At 36.7% G+C, this 17,044-nt stretch overlaps 1 protein-coding gene across 7 annotated transcripts in view; it reads left to right on the forward strand.

Moving 5' to 3' along the window:
• The window catches only part of BBS9 (Bardet-Biedl syndrome 9), a 275,374-nt gene that overhangs the window by 54,976 nt on the left and 203,354 nt on the right, over positions 1-17,044 (forward strand). For 4 of the 7 annotated variants that reach the window (XM_030509118.1, XM_030509151.1, XM_030509160.1 and 1 more), the window contains 7 exons: positions 1,000-1,181; positions 4,429-4,505; positions 6,478-6,531; positions 8,215-8,317; positions 9,258-9,362; positions 11,411-11,425; positions 15,001-15,141. In XM_030509118.1, coding sequence (XP_030364978.1) covers positions 1,000-1,181; positions 4,429-4,505; positions 6,478-6,531; positions 8,215-8,317; positions 9,258-9,362; positions 11,411-11,425; positions 15,001-15,141 — 677 coding nt within the window. The remainder of the gene's footprint in view (positions 1-999; positions 1,182-4,428; positions 4,506-6,477; positions 6,532-8,214; positions 8,318-9,257; positions 9,363-11,410; positions 11,426-15,000; positions 15,142-17,044) is intronic. The other 3 variants (XM_030509134.1, XM_030509127.1, XM_030509142.1) reach the window with 3 other exon arrangements.

Here is a 17,044-nt window from a genome sequence, read left to right on the forward strand (position 1 = left end):
CAAAGGCGGTGTCTGCTGTAAGATATTCTAATTATGGAATAAGAGCAAATGATCGGCATGAATATGTCACCTCATGGTTGTGAAAATAAACACAAGCTTTTAATTAAGAGTAAGCATTTTAAAAAGTAAAAGTTAACTTTGTCCTAACTTTTGCTGCTAACAACTATTCTACTCTACTATTCAGTTCCTCTTCTGTTTAGGAATTACATTAAAGTTAATCAAAATGCTGGCAATACTCTCTGTTGCCTTGTAATTTGTTAAATGCTTTCTTAAATCTTGCCTTGCATGGTACATGGTCAGATACACGAAATAAGTAAGATTTTTGTAGGAATAAGTTCCGGGAAGTCCTGTTCCCTCGACTGAAAAGAAACTGCAATGTAGCTAATAAAACACTCATTTGTATTGATCCAGAGCAGCGAAAGGGAAATGTTCTGGATCCGTGTGGCTTCCTTTCAGAAAGATACCATGGGGAAGAGCCAGCCACAGTCCTACTGCTGTCTTCACTGTTAATGTGTTCCATCCAGTGTGATTTCTTCTAATGCATCCTTTCCCTTCCCTTGCTTTCCCTTACTTGGTGTTCCATTTTGCTAATTCCTCTTCCAGCATACTGACCTCAATCTCGGTACTTCAAAAAACTGAAGTAAGAAGTTGTGAATAAAAGAGGTTACAACTGTACTGTCTACTCAGCTTGTTTGTTCTGATCCTTTCCTTTACTTGTCTTAATTATACAGATTCTGAGACACTTGGATTATGTTTTAGTCATCTGTCTAGCACAGATTGGTTGTTAGGTGTGATTGCAATAAATAGGAGTAATATTAGTAAAAACATCTGAATTGAAGAATAAGTATTGTTGTTTTCTTTTTGTCAAAGAATCTCGTTAAACCCAGGAAGTTCTATTATATTTGTAGGTGGAAGAATAGAAGCAGCATAAATTCAATGTTACTGCTTCTGTGATTCTCCTCAATTTCTTAATGAGCTGTATTTGTTTTTCTTATGCAGAAACTTGAAGGGTGTTATAGTCACTCTGAGTGATACTGGGCATCTTCAGTGTTCCTACCTTGGAACTGATCCTTCACTCTTCCAGGCTCCTAGGGTTGAATCTAGGGAACTAAACCAGGAAGAGTTTGATGCTGAAATGAAAGAGCTTCAGAAGATCATCAAGGAGGCCACAAAAACACAAGGTATATTTTATATGTGCTTTTAACCACCTGCCTTTGCTTTTAGCACTTCGAAATATTTTGTTTCATTTTCATCCCATAACACATTTCTGTAGGAAATGTAATGTTTAATGAAGTTTAAGTTTTAATTAAAAAAAATATACAAACAAAATCCTAGACTTGGATAGGAAAGTCTAGGCCCTTGGGTAGGAAAGTCAGGCCCTTGGATACAGAGTTTATTCTTTGTATTTTCATAATGCCTGTTGGAACTTTCAAGATACTTCTGTCAGGTTGCAGGTAGTTTTCACTAGTGCAAGGATTCAGGGAAGAAAATGACAGTGCATGTATTACCCAAAGGCAAGAAAACTTAGAGGAATTTCACAGCAACAGTCTAATATACTTAGGCTCCAGAGAGAGCAAAAGTATTGCCAAATTCTGTTTCATTATTACAAATGGCTTTTTAAGTCATGCAATGAACAGAGGGTTATTTTTGTTAAAGAAACTTCAGTTTTAACTTCTCTCAAAAGCAGTTGTTTTAGAAGAACATAGACATCAAACCCCAGATGATGATAAATTCTGGAATTTACATGCATTGCTAATAACTTGCATTGATTTTGTTCAAATAAGGGCACATAATTTCTGCAGAGATCCTTCAAAGCTTGTGTTTTCATAACTGAGTTTTTAAACAGTGTATCTGACTTGCACAGGGAATTGGAAGCATGTGATTTTACAGGAGACTATGGAAAAATCTTAGACAAATAGAAAGAACCAATTAAAATCTCTTCCTGATGATAGTTAGCATGTTCTTAAATTGTATTAAAGAAATAGTCGTGCCTTTTTGTTTGAAAAAGAGAGTGGAAAAGCTCATGGTTGATATCCCTAGAAAACAAGAAATGATTTATCTGCAGGTGTAAACTTGATTCTACAACTCAAGGATTTCTTTTTTGTAACTGCATATAACTTTGTCCATTATTGTGATAGATTAAGGTCAGATTTTCAGTTTTACACATCCAATAATTGTATTTTTAAGCATCTAGATGTGAGTAAATTCCACTGATTTTTACCACAGCTGCTCTTTGTAAGTAATTGACATTTTTATTCCGGCTGTCGTAACCAAAGGAAAGAAAGCATGATGGAAGGAATAAATCCATTTAAAGTGAACCAACTTCTGTTTGTTACTTTTAACATATTGTGGGGAAGATCCAGAGGAAGTAAGGAAACATAGAGCTGTTCCTTTATAACTTCTTTAATAACTGTCATCGTATGATTGACAGGTTTACTGGAAATATTGTTGGTCTTCCTATCATTTTCTCTTCCTCTTAGGTTTTTTTTCCCTTCTTCAATCTTTCTAACCTGATCTAAGGTGATACAGTGGTGTTTTCAGGTGGGTTTTTATGAATGCTCTCTTCGTTGTGGAGAGATGCTCTAATGATGTGTTTGGCTTTAACTGGATGTAAAAATAAGAGCATTTTTACAACGAAACATCTTACTTAAGAATGCCTTTCAGTTTCAGGTGGTTTGGCTTTGGTTCATTTTGGCTTTTTACTTAGAACTTTAGCTAAGTCTTAAAATAACTGCTAATCATATCTGGTTGAATCGAAACACTCCTGAACGTTGGTCACCATTAAGATGCTCCTAAGCATGATCTTTAAAATGAGCCATTGACTTTTCTGTCTTTTGGGTTCATGTTTTTGCAGTAAGAGCTTGTGTTGTTTTGAAAACATCTATCCTTATGTAGAAATACTTCTTTTTATTTCATTTTGGCTTTCAAACATGGCAACTATTTAGAATTAGGTCATCATATTAAAAATAAATAAAACCCTCCAAATTCCAAAGCCCCAAAACCTAACCAGAATAGTTATTCCCATAAATGCCTTGTACTTCTGTCCAGTGCTGACCCTTAAACTGTTGAAGTTAAGCTGTTTTGTACATTTTGAGGAATAAGGATTTACATTGTAAACTGAAGTATTTTAAAAACTTAATGTACTGACTATACAAATTAATGTTACTTGCATCAGTTTGGATGCTGTAAGTGATTAAATGTAGGTGTTTTTGCATGGGTCACTAATAGCAAAAAGTTGATGCTTACATTGAATCAACCACGTTGGAAAAGACCTTCCATTCCTGGCAGTGTTCAAGGCCAGGCTGGACACAGGGGCTTGGAGCAACCTGCTCTAGTGGAAGGTGTCCCTGCCCGTGGCAGGGGGTTGGAGCTGGATGAGCTTTAAGGTCTCTTCAACCCAAACCAGTCTGGGATTCTACGAAGTTGCTTCATAGTTTGCTTGAAGAAGCAACATGAAGAGAAATGGTTAAGAATGGCTAGAAAAGGAAGATACTGTCTTACCTGTTCAAGTGGAATGAATTGTGCCCATTTGTGTGTAATTGACAGAACCTGTGGTTTCTGAATGTGCTGGTGCTCTCAATTATTCAGTTAGTATGTTAATTTCCCCTTTCCATTAAGTCTTTCCTGTTTGTTACTTCAGGAACTATACATTTCCTGTTTGGGTTTTTCTTTTTCCAATACATTTAGTATTAAGAAAGAAAAGTGCTTTTCAGAAGAGTGTAAATACCTTAGAGCTGGAATTCTGGACGCTGAAGAGGAGAGTCTGGAATTCCTCATGGTATTTAAGTGCCTAGCTTTTAATCCTTGCAGCTTTTTTTTTATATATGTGAATCTGCATAAGGTTTTATATCATGGATATAAATGAGTTCATAGCATTCTTTACCTTTTATGTTGACAGTCCTGGAAATCATCAGGTAATATATTATAACCCAGCCCCATATAATGTTCTGTACATAAAACTTCCATATACTTTCTTACACAGAGGAATTCCTACAACCTGTTTTAATTTTACAGTATTAGGCACAGGATCTTTCTGTGTCTAATGTGTTCATTATCAAATTACTTAGATGAAAGTGCCGTGAGATGTGTGGAGATAGTTGTTTATTAGAGGTAGTGTAAGCATATGAAGACAAAAGCTTTACAGTCTCTGAAGATCATGAATAGTACGTGTAAAATCTTGTTATAGAATGCACCTAAATCCTTTCTCATAAAGAAATCAGAAATCTAAAATGAGATCCAAGTTTTAGGTTTAGGTAGAAATCTTACGAACTTGGGAAATGTCTTTGGTCTAAATCATAGGCATTGTTATACTTTTCCTTTACACTTGAGGTGTAATGATGTAAACCTGAAACTCGATGCTGTTAGTTTTAGAAATGTAGCTGTGTGTTTGTTAAAGGAGAGCTGATTTGCTTTTTCCTTTTCTTTCAGATATTCTGCCCAAATCTGAAAAGACCAGAGATGTAATTGTCACAGCTGAAGTTTCACCCGATTTGGATGCAGAATCTGTATGTACCTGTAGAAAAAGGAAATTACTCTGAAAACATGGGTTTCACACATGACTGGTTGATCATGGATAGTGATTACTATGTATTTATATTTGTGGGACTGAGCTTCTGCATAGCCCTCAGTCTCCATCAATTAAAGTGCACTTTTGTTAATGATTTTAACTAGAATTAATAAAATTATTTAGTATCTTTTGTACCTTTAGATGCCTGGCTAAACAAATGTAAGTGAACATGAACTTAGGTTCTCAATTCTCAAATAACTTTGTAGTGCTGAGAATTTGTAATGGTCAGTAGTTAATAATATGAAGGGAAAGAGTAGAAGTGTGGATCATCCTGTGGATCTTTTAAAGATAGAATGCATGAACCACTCAAAGAAGCATTGTAAGAAATAATCTTTCTCTGGTCAAGGCATCATTCCGTGTTCTCTGGTATTACAGCCTAATTAGTTTGTTCATCCTGTAAGCATACATAGTTTATAAAAATTCAAATTAAGATTCAGGAGAGCTTATATTGTCTCTTAAAACTTTTCACTTTAACATTTCAGAACATCCTCATTGCACTAGAACGTGTGTAGTAAGTAATTTCTGGCCACTGATTTCTGCAAAACTGATTTGCGGGGCTACTTACTGTTTAAAATACACACAAGGAGCTGCTTTTTAATACGTTAATATATATATTTGATACATTTATTTAAACTCTGTTATTACTACTGCTACCTCTACTATTATTTGATAAAGGGACCTTTTTTGGTATGTGCTAGTGGTCTTGGCTAGCTTCAATGATCTTCTCACAACACTGTTAGGTCCACAGAACGCTCTAATGCTGCTGTGCTCATTCTCTCATCCTTCCAGATGTTTCATATATAAGTAACTCAATATAGCAGTTGAACCACAGCCTTAAATCTTTTCTTTCCCAAGGTTGTCCATGTGTCTTAGTTGCCTCTGTGACAGGGTTTTTCTGGGTGTCCCTTCAGTAGCCATCTAGAAAGGAAAAATCTGATAAGATAACTCGTGGGGAAGGATCAATACAGCAAATATGAGAACAATTTTAGGGATTCTGCTGCAATCTTAGAAACTGGTCTTGTAGATAGTACTTCTGCACTTGTGGAAAGATTGAAATTGCACTGTGGGGGGTATAAGCAAAGAAGATATAAATGTGTTAAGATGGATTAGGTAGGTAAGTGGAGGACTGTTGCCGTTAGCAGCACGTCCTGTGTATGGCCTCTGATCCAGGAAATCCAACTGATTTCTGAAAGCTGTGTTAGGGATTAATCTCTTGGCCCTCCTGCTGTTGCTTCAGGATCAACCGCTGGTCACCAGAGACAGTGTGCATGACAAGCCAGTGTGAAAGTAGCTATCTTCTTTTAAGTGAAAAAGATAGACAATACACAAATGAAAGTCTTATTTCTAGAACCCAGAGGGCCTACCAACTTCCTGACTGAATTGGGTGGAATTGTCTATTGAAATAGAAATCAGCATGAGTAGCAGGATGCCTACTGTAATTTTCTTCTGAAACTGAAAATATATTTCTGATTATAAGGTAACGTGTGATGATATTATAGCGCATACTCTGGTGTGTATATAATATATTGGCAGATTGGAAGTCACCTTTCCCTACTGAGTAACAGAAGGTATTTCCAGAATTTAAATAAATATGCAGTGGAAAGCAGTGTGCCAAACAAAACATTTTCAAATATTCATATATACATCAGAGTGTATTAGCTCCTTATATACATAACATTCATGACCTTCTGCTGTCCTTTTTGCAGGCGATTTCAGACAGAGGCTTTACATTTTCAGAAAGAACTCGGAAATGTATTTTGTGTATTTTAAACTGTCACAGGAATGATAAGTCCTTTACTGTTAATTCCCTGTTTACCAAGTTGATGGTAGGAAGGTAATATTGCATTCATTGTGTTCACTCATCCATGTGTAATATTGAATTTACTCTGTTTTCATCTTTTTCTTCACAGCAAGCCATTGACAGTGAGGTAAAAGCAGAGGCAGTGCCATCAGTCACAGTAAAGGTACTGTGCCTAACTCAAACAGTAGCATTCATGTAGTGGTGACAAATTTTAACAAACCTGTCACTGTGTATTTCACTTAAATCATGAAAACAAGTAAAATCTGAAATACAGAATATACTTAATTCCTTTTCTGTGTAGCATGGCAAGGTGTCATTCTAGTAAGCCTTCTGCTGCAGTCAGAAAGTGATTGGAGTTTTATTTTTGATAGGCTTACCAAGCAGCAGACACAAAGACATTATTAGGATGGAATGAAGTTCTTTCTGAAGTTATGATTTTTCCACCACTTTTCAAAGGCAATAAATATTTGATTACTCTCAGTGTGAAGGTTGTTATCTTTTTAGATGTCAATAAACAAAATGAGACTTTCTTTCATAGCTTTTGCTAGTGAAAAAGAAGAATGCTAAGAAAATCTTAACTTGAAAATTGACATCACTGCAGACCTCCATGAGAGTTGCTGCCTGTAACTGGTACTACAAAAGGGTGGCTCTGTGTCTGCCTGTGCATGTGTGTGTGCAGGTGTAGTTTTGCCTCAGTATTGCCTAAGAAAGGATCATGATTTTTATTTCTCAGTTTGAGAGGATCTTCTAGGAATATCACTTGAGCCTTATTATTGAGAACCTTTCAAGTTCTCCCTCTGTGTGGAGTGAAAAGTTCAGCGGGCAATCAGGCTATTTATTGAAGCAGATTCTCCTAGACGAGTGTGGTTTGGTTGTACTTGGTCTAACACCTTTCTCTGCATTTTTAAAGGCTAAAATGATACAGGATAATCTGAGGGCCTGTTTGTAGCCCAAATGCATTTTGAAACCAAAATAAATGTTGACGTTGACCCTATTAAAGTAGTCAAACTTCCTAACACTTGAGTGATTTTATAACTAATAATATTTTCCTAAACTTAACCTGGCTGAAGAGAGCTACTTGTTAGACCAGCAGTACAAAAGAAGTGATAATAGATAGCAGATACGGTCTGTGTATATTCAGATGATGTTCAGATCTCAGCCACAGTTATGCTTTTATTTTAGATCTGAGTTAAGGACATTCTTTTGGTATCTGTTGGTTTTGCAAAGAAATAACTGCCTGCAATAGAAGCACCCAGGGCCACTCCAGGTTTGTGGTTAGGTCAGCTCTCGTAATCTAGAGTTGTAGTTGTGCTGCGTATCCTGTATATTGAATATGAGAATTTGTTGGCAGTAAAAAATCAAATAGAACTTGACTCTGAAGTTATTCCGAAAATTGTGCATTGCTCTTTGCAGTGAAAGGAAATAATTTCTTTGGTTAGCTTTGTTTGTTCTTCTTTTTGTGTTTTCTTACTGTAGTCACCTAAAAGAGGCAACGTTTTCTTTTTATTTCCATGAGGGCAAATGCACATGACACTTAGAAAATCTTAATATTTTAACAAACACTTTAGTATTGGTTTGTCTTGGGTTAACATTACAAAGAACACGAGAAATCCCCTCAGGTTTTTGTAGCCTTTCAAGTTATCGTGAACCATTATTGGCTGTAAGTAAGAACGAATTGTAAGAGCAAAGTACTGGTTTTGAAGTTGAAATTTGAAGTTCTTTAACAGTGTTGCTGAATCGCTGTTTGCAGGGTTTTCATATCTTTTTGCTGGTTATGGTTGTTTTCTGCTATACGGAGATGAATTTGTTGCTTCCTTTAAATACATCTGTATGTCACTTCATTTAGATAACGATACAGAGCAGAGTCACTGCGAAGAAACCAAACCTGGAAGTGTGTGTACAAGCTCCATTAGCAGTGACCTGTGAGCAGTTCGTCTTTGATGATTTAGGTAAATTATTCTAGGACCATTACAGCTATTGCATCATATTATGTTTTCTGAAGACGTTTGAAAGGTATAGTCCAGCCTCCATTCAGTGTATTGCTGCAGATATGTGGCAGTTAAAGCAATTACAGACTTGCCTTGCCTGCAGCTTCTAGATACTGCTTGGTGGAGAAGACAAAGTAGAAAGGAATGGAGTTGCTTCCTTGATTGTGGTATGATGCATGGCAGGTGAGGAGAGGCAGGGCGGCAGCTTCATGACGGAGGCAAAATACATCAAAATCAGTTACTCTGCAGTACTTTTGCTGGGGCATTTTGTTTTGCTGGCAATTCTGTCTCTGTAGAAATGGCACTCTTGAGCTGAAAGCAGGGGCAAAAAGCTTAGCTGAGGACAGCCTAGCATATGCTTCCAATTTAGCATCAACTGGTGGTTTCTAGTCTTTTCCTAGCTCTGTTGATAAGGCTGCAGGTGGGAATGCTAAGTGGAGCTGAAGACCTGAGAAGTGTGTCCTGCTACCTCAGTTGGGACAGCAGGCTATTTCTGCTCTGAAATGTGCAGGCATGGTCCCTCTTGAAACAGGGCTTTAGTGACTGCTGCTCATCTGAAAGGACAATCCTGATGTTTTCTCAACATGTGACAGGGGCAAAGGACTGATGGCTTTGTAAACTATTAAAAACACCATATAAAACTGCATTTGTTGTGATATGCTCTGTGTTCAGTCTCTTGAATTGTTTTATTGGTTATATTTCAAGATGTAAGCTGGGGAGACTAGTTTGCCTTTTACAAATTACAGATTTGAAAAAAACCCAAAACATGTCCAGAGATTTGATAAAGGTGAACTGATGGAAGCAACTCATAATTTAGTAGAATATTTCCCAAAGTGCTAGAAAATACATTGCTTTCATTTAGATGCTCCTATTACTTGACGTAATTTTGTATTGTTTCTAGAACCCGATTCATCTGAAACTGTGGTTGTGTCTGTCTTTTTGAAGAGGAATTTTTCTCCATCAGAACTCGAAGGGAACTGTGTGCTTTCATACGGTACGCCAACAGGTAAGGCACTGGAGATTTCAATTTGATTTGCCTTTTTTGAGGTCTTTATTTTTACATTTTTCTTATAAATGTTCTTTTGAAATATACTGAAGGCAGTAGTAATTAAATAATGTGTATCAGAGTCTAGTCTTCAATTTTAGCTGAAGTTTTATGTAGCATCATTTAGTTATGTAGTTGTTCTTATAGATGTAAAATCATATGCTTTTATGGCTTGGGAAGCAGCCCTACAAGCTTTCCCAGCCTGTCCTACCAATTTGCTGTGTTCAGCTCTTTAAGGGACCACCTCTTGGAGTGAGAAGTTAATTACATCTTTATGACTCGTCAGCCTTCTGGGCTGCCAACAATTGTGACAGTAACTGCCTCCCCACACAGGAGATTTGAATAAGCATTGGGGGTGATTATGCCTCACTTCCCTTCTAAACAGTTGACCATGCTGATTCTAAACAAATAAACTAACTCAAAGGAATAGCAACTAAGTCGTTCTGGTTTATAGTGCCCTAATGACCCTAGTGATAGCATATGTAAATTTGCTATCCCTAACTGCAGACCGATTAGCTTGGTTTTCCGCACGCAGCCTTGTCAATGTGTCAGCCTACTGAGAAACAGTATTTAGGCAAGACTTCTTTGTTAACTTAAAAGTAGCATACATCAGTTTAAGCTGCCTGTTCTTCACATCTCGCTGCTTGGCTTTGCTCCTGCATCTCCTCTTCCCTTGTGCTCACACAATCAACAGTTAGTTCTCAGCCAGATTTGCCGATTTGGTTCACTCTGCAGAGCCAGGGAGCCGTGCCAGCACAAAAGGAAGAGTGCCATGGAGTAGACTGGCAGCAAAGAAATGCATGTGGAGTTAGGGCTTCTGAGAAGGGTGGTGGTCTTGCGTACCTTATCCCACGTTGATGCTTTTATTTAAGCGTTCACTTCTCACTGAAACACTGCGTTTATCATGCTAGTCTAGGCTGTCTGATGACTGACAAAACTGAAACTCGTCTTTAAAGAATTTGATCTTACCCTCTTGCAGATGGGTGCAGAGGGTGGAGGGGAAAAGGATGCTCCTCCCTTATTCTGGAGAGCCTGCACAAGCAGCTTGTACAACTTCAGTCCCTCTGTATTGCGACTGGCTGCTTATTCCTTGTGAAGGAGATGTTGTACCTTCACGAGTGTCCAACTTAGTGGTGTGGCTTTAGACAGGTTTTGTGGTACAACTGTATAGGTAGCATACTTTTGAGTATCTTGGCTTCTCTGACTGAAATCTTGCTTTTTGTTTTGCTGGTCTTGCTTCTGTGATTTTTGTTTTGTATAACCAGAGTATCAAAGGGTATTTCTCACCAGCAAATGAATGGTATTTCTTTCAGGTGATACTGGTTAAACTTAGGCTTATATTTTAGATATTAGGTTGGATTTTGCAAGCCTTTTGGTTAAGGAAATAAAGAAATCGTGTATCTTAAGTATGTTTGATTGTTTATATGCAATTAAAAAACTGCCCAGAAGACATGAAATCTAACAGAATTAGGGATCTGTAGAAGAGATCTTAAAAACTTACCTTGATGGTAGAATTTGGAAGACTTCTAAATAAAGGAGCATGATTAAGATCATGCTAAATTTTTGGATATTCATCTAAATTATTAAGCTGGGATAATTCTCTTCAATTGCATACTAATGCTAGTGTTATATGTGCAAGGCAATCAAATCCCAAAATGTAATATATTAATAAACAAAAATAAAGTGCCTTTGTGACTTAATTTTGTCTGAGTAGAGACTTTTTCCTCTTTTAAGATATCCATATTTGTGGCCAAATCAGTAATCTATGTGGGATTCATACAGCTGAAGATTAATGAGTCAGTCAGTTGGATGGGATTGCACTGTTAATGAATGTGGTCTCATGTCTGCTTTTCGGCTAGGATTATGTCTTTATGTATTGTCTACTTAACAAATGTGTTTTAAGTTCTTGAATAACTATTACTACACTTGCTGGTTTTCTTATTTGAGTAGCATCTTACATATTCTTTTTTTTGCTCTTCTCTTTTGTCCCGTTGCTGGTTGTACGGTAGAGCTCTTTCCTGAAGGTGAGTGCATGGAGAAAATGCAAAGTTGGAATGGTTTAGTGAGTGACAGCATATGCTGAATAAAGCAGATTTGGAAGGAAGCTGTTATTTTACCTATTATTTCTGTATGTTCTCATTTATCCTTGGTTTGATGCTATAAAGGTGTGAGTATTTGAGAGAATTGAATGTAAATGAGGACTAGACATAAGCTATGGAGAAGATAGTGAAGACATTTCTTGGTGAATTATAATGCACTTCCTCATATGTAACCTAAGACTTTTGCAAAGTATGAAGTGCTTTGTGTGTTGAGATTGGAAATGGAATACACAATTGTATGTTCTTGCTTTAGCATCTTTTGAGCTGGTTTTTTCAGGTTTCAGCAAGAAGTTAAGCAGGTAAACCATAGCTTTTTTTGTGCTACTGAAACAGCCATTAAGGATTTGTAGCTAATGTTACGCTCTCTGGCCTGAGTAGCTCTCGGAATGATGTCACTTAACATCTTTTCATTCCAATTCCTATTAGAAACATGTTATTCAAGGCTAAAAAGCTGCTTTCTAACCAAGAATACCAGCAATACAAAACTTAGCTACGGTTGTGGTAGATATAATACTGGCAAAAGGTACAATTAAAAGACAAAACTAACAAAAGGACTAAAGCTTATGCATTGGTGGAGTAGAAAGAGAGAAAAGTAGTCTTGCAATGTAGTTGTGTACATGTGTTGAAAAGATACAGCCTTGTAGGACTTACTTTACTAACTTTACAAATTTAAAGTCCAGATTCCCTCGTCATTTTGGGAAAGGAAAGCCAGGTTGCTTGTCATAGGTTTAAGGGTCTTTTCAGTTTTGCAGTTTTCCTAAACTGAAGTTATATATCTGAATATTTGAGTCTGGTTTTTCAATACTTGTGCTTTTACGAGCATACGAAGTGAAGCAGAAAATTAGATAACTGTGTTACTGGCACCCTTTTCTGGCTTCTGGATGTTTCAGGGGACCTTGAGGTGCTGTACGAGAAATAGATACTCGAACCATCTCCATAAAATACTACTCTTGGCAAGAATAGCTATCACTTTGTGGGCAGATTCCTGCTATACAAAGTAATTTTAAAAAATATTAAAAAAGAGAATAAATATATAAATCAGCTATCTAAAAATAAATGTATATCTTTTGAAAGGGTAACATTCTAAAAAAGAATAGGATTTTGTGTTAACAAGTTTCTACTCGAGGTGAACACCTGATGCTGAAGAGAATGTTGTGGAGCATAGTAAGCTTAGTAGAATTATCTGGGGCAACATGTATCTGGGTTACTCTGAGGTGCACTGGGCTGGTTAAATTCAGGGTCATCAATATCAGAAAAAGCATAAATTCTCTGAATATTTAACATCCTAAATTAGGGGGCTGAGCTTTAATGTTTTTTTATCATGTACATCAGTGTTATGTTTCAAATATAAGTAAGAATGCATGAGTGATTTGTAAGTGAATTGTAACTATAGTGCATGGAACTTTGTGGCTTTTATCAGGTAAGTGCATAGTACGCCTTTAAATCATAGCAATTTATGAGGTAATGTTACAAAATTTCTGTTGTACTTCAAATTTGAAGTTAATCTGATTCTTTCCACATTCTTTCTTTATTACAGTGCTAAAATTATGTATCATGCAATGTATCACAACTCTAGATGAAGTGAGATGCATTGCTAGACATAACGCCAAAGGATTGAGGAAGTTCTGGCTCCCACACTTGGCTACTGCTTTGTATTTCTTTACTACTATTTAAAATGCTAAAATACTCTGAAAGCCTTTCCCAGCAAGAGTTTTTCACTGTAGTGATAAACTTTATTGGTGCTTTTTGATTTGATTTTCTTATATATAGTTGTTTTGGACTCATCAACTAGAAATCTCTCCAGTCCCTTCCAAAGCCAGATACTGTTTGATTTAGTTTTGATTTGACCTTTGTCTGAAATACTGAAACACTATGTTTCTGGTGAGGCAGACTGAGAGCAGACTATCTAGGAAAGGCTGGTTTGAAACAAGAAGAAAACATCTTTTTGGCTAGTTTTGTCACTATTGTTCTTCCTGTGGATAAGTCTCCATATCTAAGTTCAATAGTAAGATGTTTGTGTGATGTTGTCATCAAGAAAAGATCTTGGTTTTCTCATCAGATGATGGAGATAAAGTTGAGTGAATCATTCTGAATGGTCATGGGTTTATTGTCAAGTATTTTTTCAGGAATTTTCCTTGGAACCCAGGGATATCCTAGTTTTGAGGACCTGTCTTAAGCTTTCTACTTGTTTCACACTGATTTTGCTTTCTACAAACTGATGGAGAATACTTACTTGGAGGCATTATCAGCCAGCCAAAAGAGCTAAGGAATTGACAACCCAGAGGGATGAATCTGAGCGCTGTTATAACATTTGTCCCCTGAGATAAGTCTTAGAAATAATTTTTCATTGCAAGAGCTATGTGAAGCAGCAAACAGAATTGTGAGCAAAAAGGGTGGCTTGGATGACTGTTAAATGGTTGAACTCTGTTTTTACATTAACCTGCTAAGCTGGCAGGACTGAAAACTTGTGTAGCTGTTCAGTTTCGTGACTTTTCTGTCTCTATATAATCTATGACAATAACTTTATTCTCTCTAAAAATGTACTATGTTAAATTCTGCTGAGGTAAGCGTTGGGTTCATGTTTGAGTTTTGTGGGTTATTTGGGAGAAAATGAGAGAATGATGAGAGATTGAGATGAGGTAATGTTAATACTGATCTCAGTATGACAGGTAGTTCTGCTGATAGTGATGTCTGTACCTGAACAAAACAAGGTTTCCCTGTTAGCTCCTTCATCAAGAAATCCTCCTCAAAACCCCTATAACCTGGTTGCAAGAACTCCATATTTCATAGCAAGTAGCACTTCTACCTTTCACATATCACAAACTTCCTTTTTTCTCTTGCACCATTCTGATTTAATTGCATATGATATTAGATCCTGAGCATCAAAGGCAGTAGCCTGTTTGTTGTACAGTTCTGTTTCATTATGATGCAGTAAGTTGAAAAATAGAATTTAATATACTTTTGGGTATTAATGTCTGAGATCCATTTTTTTGCTAAGCCACAGACCTCTGGCAGATGCTATGAAGGTTGCATAGATGTTATTTAAGAGTGTAAAAGAGAGTAACTTTGTTCTTAAAAAGGATCTAGTTGGTGATATTCCTGATGAAAACATTCATGCTTCAGTTCTCTGTTCGAAGCATCAGGAGTAATCACACAGCTGTGGTCTACGTTGAAGTAGAGTTTTTTGTCTAGAGCATTAAAATGCCAATCTTCATTGCATGTTAATTGGTATAAATACAGGTATACAGTGGATTGAACTAATAACTCTTGGTTACCCATTCAGTTGAAAGTGTTTGCTTGAAAATGTCATTAAAGGTATTCAAATTTATAGATATTTTTAGGTGGAAAATAGAACAAAAATTGAGAACTTTGCATAGTTTTCGTTTTAATGTATCCCTTAATCACCTTAAAAATACCTTGTTATGCCTCTCTGAGGATAGAAGTATGAAGTGTATTCAGAATATGGATATGGAAGATGAATCTGTGTTTTTTCATTTTAGGAATACTGAAAGCTGCACAGTGTAACTTCAGTCTGCCTTTACGATTAATTTGCTTTCCAGCTCAACCATCAAAAGCAGCAAACCACAAGATAACTATTGATACCAATAAACCTCCCATCAGTTTTCTCACCATTTTTCCAGGTAGGTTTTGAAATATGCCTGTAATAGAAAATGTGTTGGGAACTCCACCAGGAATTGTTCGTCTGTGCAAAGTAATGAGGTAATTAACAAAATTAATGTTAGAATGTTAAAACAGTGTATTTCGAAAGAAATAATGTAGTGGAGTTCTTGCTACAGCTGCCTGGAGTTGATCTTTTTTAGTAATAGCTTTCTTGGACCAGAAGGACAATATGTACTTACTTATATTTTCTAATGTGCTAACCTGAGCTACTTTTCCTACTTAGGAGAGTGTTACAATAGTATGAAGGAGTAAGTAGGTGCCATTTAGGACTGGAAAAGAATAAAATTGAGTACTATAAAGTGTAATGTTATGAAAATAATTTCTGCTGCAATTATGAGCTCATAATTTGGAAGAGATAGAGGAGGTGGAAGTTACCACAGAAATACTCTTGTAGTACAATATGGTACAATCATAAGCAAGCAAATAAGAGCTGAGGATGCATTAGACAAAATGTTTCCATGCAGGAAACTATCATATTACTGTGCCCTGGCACACTGAGTGCTGGTTGCTGATACTAAATAAAAATGAATTCAAACTCAAAAGCGTAGAAAAAAAATTGATGAACATTATCTAGGGATTTGAGGAGAAATAAAAGTGACTCATTTAGCTTAATAAAACACAGGCAAAAAAAGGGAATACAGTTGACTTCAGTAAATATTTTGTGGCTGTATCATGGATCTAGAGGATCATATTGGCACAAGAAGAAATGAATAAAGAGGGCTGTTGTGGTTTAAACCCAGCTGGTAACTCAGCACCACACAGCCGTTTGCTCACCCTCTCTTTTTCCTCCCCCGCCACCTCTGTCCGGGCGGGATGGGGAGGAGGATGTAAACCCCATGGGTTGAGATAAGAACAGTCCAATAACGAAAGTATAATATAAAACTACTACTACTAATAATAATGATAAGGGGAAAGAATATAAAACTAAAAGGAGAAAGGGAAAAAGAACAATAAACCCAAGTGATGCACAATACAATTGCTCACCACCCACTGACTGATACTCAGCCCGACCATATCAGGATAAGTGCTACTTAGCAACAACTAAACCATTGCTGTGTTATCAGCACTGTTCTCAGACTAACGCCAAAACACAGCACTGCACCAGCTACTAAGGAAAGAGAAAAATAGTAACTTTATAGCTGAAACCAAGACAAGGGCTTATAAAGAGATTTTGAATAATTTAAGTCTGGCAGTGATTAAGTTTCTGAACTTCAGAGGGCTAAGGTTCTGGAACAGTTTGCTGTATGGGCCAACAACTTTAATACGGTATTTTTAAGGTGGAGCTGCATCTTTTTTTGAAGTACATTTGTCTGAGAGCAGCGGATTAGGCATAGTTGGGTTTTTTGGTGACCTGTTTTTCTTCGCTTTGAGAGTAAATATACCTTTTTTTTACAGGTGTGCTATGTAACACTTAATTGAAACAGAGAAACTTCTTTTTCATTTTGAGGTTTTAATCCTAGGCTTCCATTATGGCTAAGCAATGATGCTTTCAAAATACAGCATTATATTCTGTTGCTAAACCTAGGGATGTGCTGTTGAAAATACAGCAGAAAGCGTAGACCTAATGTGCTCCAGAAGAAGGTATTAAAACCTGATTTCTGTTCATCCCATTTTCAGTGATTGAGGAGGGGGGGAACCCAAGAAAGCCATGCTGATGTGATCTGTGAAGGAACTTCAGATTCTTGGTGTGCACAATAAAAATTATCTCTCTTCTACTCCCTGTTTGCCTTATTTTTAGGGGAAGGTTGGGAGGATAGGTGGTATGGAGTAGTTTTTAAAGTACAATACCCTTAAATGGAGCCTTTTAACCTGGTATGATCCACTGTTTGGAATGAAAAGAAAGGTGGACATGCATGGGACTTT

The sequence above is a fragment of the Strigops habroptila genome, chromosome 1, assembly GCF_004027225.2.
Source record: "Strigops habroptila isolate Jane chromosome 1, bStrHab1.2.pri, whole genome shotgun sequence".
NCBI lineage: Eukaryota > Metazoa > Chordata > Aves > Psittaciformes > Psittacidae > Strigops > Strigops habroptila.